Raw genomic sequence first — 8,005 nt, forward strand, 5'->3', positions numbered from 1 at the left:
GTTTATTGTGGCTCACAACAAAATTATTCACGATTTATGAGTACTGATTTCATTGTTAAAAACGTTGAATTTATATACAGTATATATATATATATATATATATATATATATATATATATACATATATATATATATATATATATATATATATATATATATGTGTGTGTATATATATATTTATATGTGTGTGTATATATATATATATATATATATATATATATATATATATATATATATATATATATATATATATATATATAATCGATTTAAACAAGATTGCAATCATATCTACTCTCTGGAGATATCTAAACCTCTTTAGGATTTAGTAATGAACATATGGCGGGATTGGACCTAAATATTGAGGATTGCTTGAAGAGATTTTTAATTATAAAAAGAATAATATCTAGAATCATGTAATTTGTTTTACTTAGAACAAAAAATAAAAAAAATAACCAGGAAAAACGCATCCCCCATACTTTAATTTAGTCGTGTCACATGCAAAGTAGTATTTATTTCTTAAATATGGATAAATGCTAATATGAATATTTGATATTACTTTCTTGAAGCTTTAAATTCATTACATACACACTATCATGAATATTTGATATTGCTTTCCTGAAGCTTTGAATTAATTAAATACACACTAAAATGAAAATTTTTATATTGCTTTCCTCAACCTCTGAATTCATGAAATACACACGCATATCAAAAGGTTGATTCCTAAAACAGCGCAAACTGCAACGAATTTCCTGAATTCTGATTTATAACAATATTATTATATATATAAAAAAAAAGTTTGTTTTCACCGAAATTTGAACCTAGGAAAAGCTTCCACCTAAACTGATGAAATAAACGGACGTTAATTGCCTCAACATTTCCACATAATTCCTCTCTTTTTTCAGGATTTTTACGCCTGGAAAATGAATTTACGGTTATGCATTACGAAATAAAATAAAATTCAAGACTGGCGTTCATGATATTATCGTGAGCGCGTATACCCGTGCGCATTTGTTTCATATCTATCTGCTGAGCTACCTTTCATTTTTGCCTATATATACATATCTATATATATGTATATATATACATATATATACATACATACATATATATATATATATATATATAGATATATGCTGTATATATATTATATTATGTATGCTACACACACACACACACACACACACACACACACATATATATATATATATATATATATATATATATGCTGTATATATATTATATAATGTATGCTACATATATATATATATATATATATATATATATATATATATATATATATACTGTATATATATACATATATGTATATATATAACTTATATAATATATATATATATATATATATATATTTATATATATATATTTGTGTGTGTGTTTGTGCCTATTTACAGTATATATACGTATGCGTTTGTATAATATACCCGTTAAAATATTTAGAAAAAAAAACCTACAGACATGGCCTCTACATCCGCCTCAATTTAACCCTGCTCCTTTAGCATACAAGAAACCAGGCAAGGATCTCCAACAACACTACGATAATTCGAAACTTATTCTTAAAAATCTTCCAGGATCTTAACAACACCGAATGATGAAGCATCAGGGGCGATAAATTCCGGGCCCAAAATGACGATAACATTCTCCGAAATTGTTGTCGTAAAAATTCCTTCCTGCGTCGACTTATGAGCATTATATTAGCGGCGATTTAATTAAGGGGTTGATAGGATGTGTCGCCGCAAATAAGAGGAGGTTGTTACGATGCTTGGGGGAGACTTTCCTGTTTATATGTTTATTAATTCCTTTTTTTTATTCAGTTATTTGTTTATCTGTTTATTTATTCATTTATTTGTATATTTATCTATAGATCTTTTTATTCATGGGTATTTATCTATTTACCTGTTTATTTATTCGTTTATTTGTGGTTCTGTTTGTGTATATAATTATCCATATATCACTTCATTCAGTTTTATATATATGTATATATATATCAAATATATGTGTGTATATATACACATATATACATATATATACATATATATTATTATTATTATTATTATTAAATGCTAAGCTACAACCCTAGTTGGAAAAGAAGGATGCTATAAGCCAAGGGGCCCCAACAGGGAAAATAGCCCAGTGAGGAAAGGAAATAGGGAAAAATAAAATATTTTAAGAATAGTAACATCATCAAAATAAATATTTCCTATATGAACTAAAGAAACTTTAACAAAACAAAACATATATATTAGTACTTTTGTTAATTTCCTATTTTACAATGTACTGTAATTGTTTGCTTGTTTAATTTATTTTTATATGTATGAAAATTATCTACTTATTTATTCACTTAATCAAATAATTATATATTATGGATTCACTTGTTTATTTATTCATGCATTTTCACATTGATCAGTTCACCTATTTTCTTATTTCTGTGGTGTTTCAAAACATAATATCCATTGACTGTTACTGAGTAATGCATAACTCAAAGTAATCATTCATATAGAATCCTGAAAAACTAAGACAAATTTTGGTAATAATGTTAACCGAAGATTCATGAAATATGGATATCCAAAATACAAAGACATTTTGAAATCAGATAAAACATTTATAATCTTAAATGAAGAATAAACTAAGGATTTCTTACCTTTGAAAAGTTCCCGATATTTTGATTAAGTGTTTTCTTTTCTTTATTTCATTTCATATTGACCATTGCTATAAGCACAAAAAATGTTGTTTGTAGAATGAAAACTAGTCTCAAATCTTCATATATTCTGAAGAAGCGCAATGCACCAGAATGAAGTTATAAATAGTTCCCTTTTTTAGCACAAAATGAAGACTGGAAAGTTTAACCGGAGATGGTATCTCACCCCGGTCCAGAATACACGCTTCCCAACTAAAGAATGCAATCTCTGTTCCATGAATATTTTAGAAGTCTGAGCTGGTTTACACAAGAAAAAAAGGAGTCAACGTTCCAATAACTGTAAGCTATTGAGGTATAGAGATCATATAAAAGATATATTATTATTATTATTATTATTATTATTATCGTTCGTAGTCTGCAGAGACTGGGACTTTATAGTGTGGGGTTCCGTGTTACTTGCAGTTTCCATAGTAATTCATCACTATCCTCACTATACTGTATGTGCTGTTTATTATTATTATTATTATTATTATTATTATTATTATTATTATTATCATTATTATTATTATTACTTCAAAAGTATGCATAAAACATTCTTTAATGCAATAAGTGAAGGGACATATAAGGGTTCGGCGTTTGCCTCCTTGTCGTATTTACAACGCTTTTCAATCAGCAGGGTGCGTCTGCTCATCGTCAGGCTTGAAGAGTGATCGATGGATGAGGTCCGTCCGTTCGTTGCAGATTGCCTGGTCATGGCCCCAAGGGAGAACTATAAAAGTTCCTGGTTGCCTTTGCCCTCGACATAAATCAGGCTTTTCATGGTGCAAAAGGAAAGATAGTTGTAGTAAAGTTTCATAGCCCTTCCTTGTAGGGAGCGACAAGCCAGACTGGTTCGGCTATGACTCTTGGAACAATTTCTTTTCCCATTCCTTTGGAGAACAGTGTCCTTGGGCACGCAAGTCAGATTAGGAGTTTGTAATATTTTGTTAGCTAATCAGCTTTACATAGCTAGACAACCCATGGTCTTTCATAACTATAACTTTTATGAAACCTATTTTAGCCTTGGAGTGGTCTTTAAAAGTGACATATTTCAAAATTCTTTGTTCTTAGAGAGTTTTAATTTTATCCTTTCTATTTTCCTATAAGGATTTAAAAGTTTATACATTTTATAATTCATATCGCAAGATATACCTACAAAATATAGAACCTTAATATTTTCGTTTTTATACCTTTGGAATCCTAGGGATGAGGGAGAAAAGGTTGCAATATGATAACACTGAACAGAAATATTAGCGGAGTGATCCTTTTCATTGCCAAAGTCGAACTAGCAGAGGGTCATCAACAGTAGTACAGGCAATACCAATTTTATTCGTTATTTTTTGGGGGGAGAGGGGTTTGGGGGGAAGGATAATGAAAAGGAACATAAGATATAAATAATGTTCAAGGGTAAGAAAATTTCCGACTGTCTCACATCCTAGTAACATTCCCCAACCAATGGCAAATGTGAGAGCTGACTCCCAAATATCCGCTCCCTACCATACCACGATGGGATAGTACTACTATGATTACAGCGGCTCAAGTGCAAGCCGATTGTTCTTGATGGAACTGAGAGCATTTGAAAAATACAATCACTCCCATAGTGGCAGGAAAAGCAGACAGAATGCCTAGAGTCTTCTCTCTAAAAAGTAGCCAACCCATGGAATCCGACGGCCAAATTTCTGCAACAGATGTGCCAAAATGGGAATATTGGTATTCCCTTGGTCCAAATATCATCATTCAGTTGTGTGAGCTGTGGTAGTCTACCACAGCTCCCAAAATTGGATAAAAATATAATCCCAGCAATGGTATCTCTTCACAAAAATCTAGCCAGTAGAGAGGAGAAGAGAAGTTGGACAGCAAGGAGGGATACAGCTGATAAACTATGAGGGAAGTGAAAGTAATAATAAACAATAGAAAAAGTATGAGAATAAAATTTAGAGTAAAACTGAGAAGAAAAAAAAATTCCCCAGTTCGCGAACCCTCTTGCCCGTCACAAGACTTCAATACGAAAATGATATTCCGTGTTGAAGTCAAATGACTTCGTCAAAGTATTCTGTCGCACATATAAGATACTTCATATATATGTATATTTACATATATATATATATATATATATATATATATATATATATATATATATATATATATATATATATATATATATATCACTTATAGGATTATCAAAACAACGAATTAGAAGGAAAAGCTCAATTAAAAATGGCAATGAAATATATCTTTTTTTATTCGCCAACAAAAATTACTTATGAAAATTTAATAAGAAAAAAAAATTGAATATGACAACTTTAATTTTTTTCTTATTTTACCAACCGATACAAGAGAAAGAAAATCATAATAAGAAATGAAAACAAGAAATCTCATATCCACAGTTTTATGGAAGTTCTTCAGACGACAGTTTCTTGAGGTTGTTCTTCGGGAGCGGGGACTGGTATCTTTATTTCGATGTTGGTCTTCTCTTGTTTAGTGATGGCCTGCGATATCGAATGTATATACATATACATAGATACACACACACACACACACACATATATATATATACATATATATATGTGTGTATATATATATATATATATATATATATATATATATTAGGCCATATATATATATATATATATATATATATATATATATATATATATATATATATATATATTAGGCCATATATATGTATATATATATATATATATACATACATACATATTCATATATATATATATATATATATATATATATATACATATACATATATATATATATATATATATATATATATATATATATATATATATATATATATATATATATATATATATATATTAAGCCAGAGGAAAAATAAATGTTTTAGGGAAACTTACAATACGTAAAGAGAATAGAATATGAAGCGCCGTAACAAATTGAACACTATAGTATAATAACACAAATTTATATATTTTATTTTTTAATATCATAAGTGAGATCGGGAAGAATAATTTTATGAAATTGGTAGAGGAAAAGAAAATGAGTGAAATAAAAGGCCTAAATAATTGTAAAAACTATTATAGAATAGATTTGAATGAACTATTTTCTATTACATGTGTAAAGATATAAAATTACTCGAGAGCAAACGGCTAATTTAGTAACTCAAATATCTAAAATTATGAGAAATTATTGAATCAAGAGACAGGAGAGGAGAAATAAAACTTCGATCTATCACAAAATTACATACAAAATCAAAGTCGATCCTACCCAAAGTATCGAATAAAAACAGAAAATCGAACTCACATTGTAACCATTAACAGCATCGGCTGTGTAAGTGGTGGTGTAGCGAACGCCATCTGGAGCCACCCAAGAATACTCGCCATGAACGACGCCGTTGACGTCCTGCGTCTCCTGACGGGTGGCGTAAACTGTGTTCTCGTCGTCGTTCACGATGTAGTTGAAGGTGAAGGGCTCGTAGCTTTGCTACGAAATTCAAGAAGTTATAAGAGGAGAGGAAAATTCATTTTGATGATGAAAAGGTTTAGAAGAACCGTTATTCAAGGATAGATTTTATGAGCTGAACAGAAATAGATGAATAAAATGGGTATTGTGATAGGAGGGTATACAATAGAGTATGATCTATAATTGGAATTTAATTAGGTGAAGAAAATGAGATGGTTGATGACAAGAACTGACTGAGTCTCGGGCTCGAATGCTGGGTGCAAAACATAAGAAAAATGTCAGGTAAAGTAAGAAATTAAATAGATATTGGAAGAAGGTATATAGTGAAATTATAAGTGACAAGGTAAAAGATTTGTTTATATCAATAATTTCAGAATCACATTATCAAATATTACTGAAAATGATTTTCAATAAATGACTATGCTTGATAAACTTTATTGAGACTAATGATATCATTATATCCAACGGAATGTGGTTTTACAATACATATTGGACTATACTAAATTATTGAATAAGCCTTCTTGATCACCTTGATCCCTTTCCATATAAATAATGAATTAATTACGGACTATGAATAATATTAACTTATAACGCTGAAAAGGCAATGACAGTGTAATTCAATATAGCATTTAAGAATTATGAGAAAACTATAGATATCTCAATATAACATTTGAATAATAAATTACATAGCAATGCTTTATGAATTCGAACCCAAAATAACCTTTGTCTCGTTTCATTGATAATCACAATTACTGTTCAAAAATTTGGCACAGCTGCATGTACATGTGTAGGCTACATATATGTGTATGTGCTTTTGTGAAGTGTATAGTTTCTCTTGCATACGTATGTAACTAAACTACTTAACTTTCAAAGTAAACTTTGAAAACTGAAAGAAAATGAAGATCAATTGACAGTTACAAACCTTCTCATCAAGTCCACTTTCCTGATTCATTTGGGGAGCGCAGAACCCCACACCCAATACACATAAGAAGATCGCAGCCTGGAGGAAAGGGGAAGAATGTTATTCACCTTCATTCTTGTGTGAACATTTCATACATTGTTTAACAAAATTGTATTGTTTTACTCTTTTCTATCAACTGCAATATGAGTATTGTATTCTGCTTTGTACCTCAATTTAGATAATTTTATTATGGTCGATATGGTGGAAAAAGAAAGAAGCATGGGAATATATATGATAACAGTGCAGTACAAAATTCTGTTTATATTCTCTGAAAATCGTAAATTTACAACACGAAATTACTACCATGTGCTTTTATACTGAGTGAAGTAATACAAAAGAGTAAATCCTTAAGAACAAATATAACATTAGACTAAAATCCATTGAGGTAAAAGATTTGTGACTGTGTTCAACATTTCTTCTAAAGGAGAAAACAGAAATTAAGATGAAGAAGATACTTTACAAGAAACTATTGAGTATCAGTTTGATTTACCTTCATTTTGCTTTCGTGTGGATGATACGAGCAGTTGTGACTTCTAAGAAGGACCTGGCGCGAGTGTTCTAATCAAGAGAAGTTGGGCCCTTATATACCGAAGAACAAGCACTATAGTTGGGAGGCAAGGCCACTTTATCTCTGGAGGGCACCATACGGCCAGTAGTAATGATTCATTTCTTACAGATTGCATTACCATACGTGGGGTGTTAATGAAGTGACCTGTTTTCATCCTTTTGCTTCTTGTTAAGACATCTGGAGGATTTAGTAGTTTGTTTATAAATTGTACTCCCTCTTTGTGGGATTTATCTGAATTCTTAGACTAAAATAATGAATTATTTTTAACCGAGGGTTGAAATTTATGTCATAATCAGGAAATACACAAAATATCAGAATAATCTAAAGAAAAGTAATGAGCTTAAAG

General features: G+C 29.9%; 1 protein-coding gene across 1 annotated transcript; it reads right to left on the reverse strand.

Moving 5' to 3' along the window:
• Positions 1 to 5,043: 5,043 nt before the first annotated feature.
• Positions 5,044 to 7,703, reverse strand: LOC137654254 (pupal cuticle protein Edg-84A-like). The gene is made up of 4 exons (XM_068387882.1): positions 7,582 to 7,703; positions 7,053 to 7,130; positions 5,972 to 6,151; positions 5,044 to 5,181 (listed from the first exon to the last, which is right to left on the reverse strand). The coding sequence occupies exons 1-4, from the start codon at positions 7,585 to 7,587 to the stop codon at positions 5,095 to 5,097; spliced, it is 351 nt and encodes a 116-aa protein (XP_068243983.1). The 5' UTR covers positions 7,588 to 7,703; the 3' UTR covers positions 5,044 to 5,094.
• Between the last annotated feature and the right edge of the window lie 302 nt (positions 7,704 to 8,005).

This window comes from Palaemon carinicauda, chromosome 15 (genome assembly GCF_036898095.1).
Source record: "Palaemon carinicauda isolate YSFRI2023 chromosome 15, ASM3689809v2, whole genome shotgun sequence".
In the NCBI taxonomy this organism is placed as follows: Eukaryota; Metazoa; Arthropoda; class Malacostraca; order Decapoda; family Palaemonidae; genus Palaemon; species Palaemon carinicauda.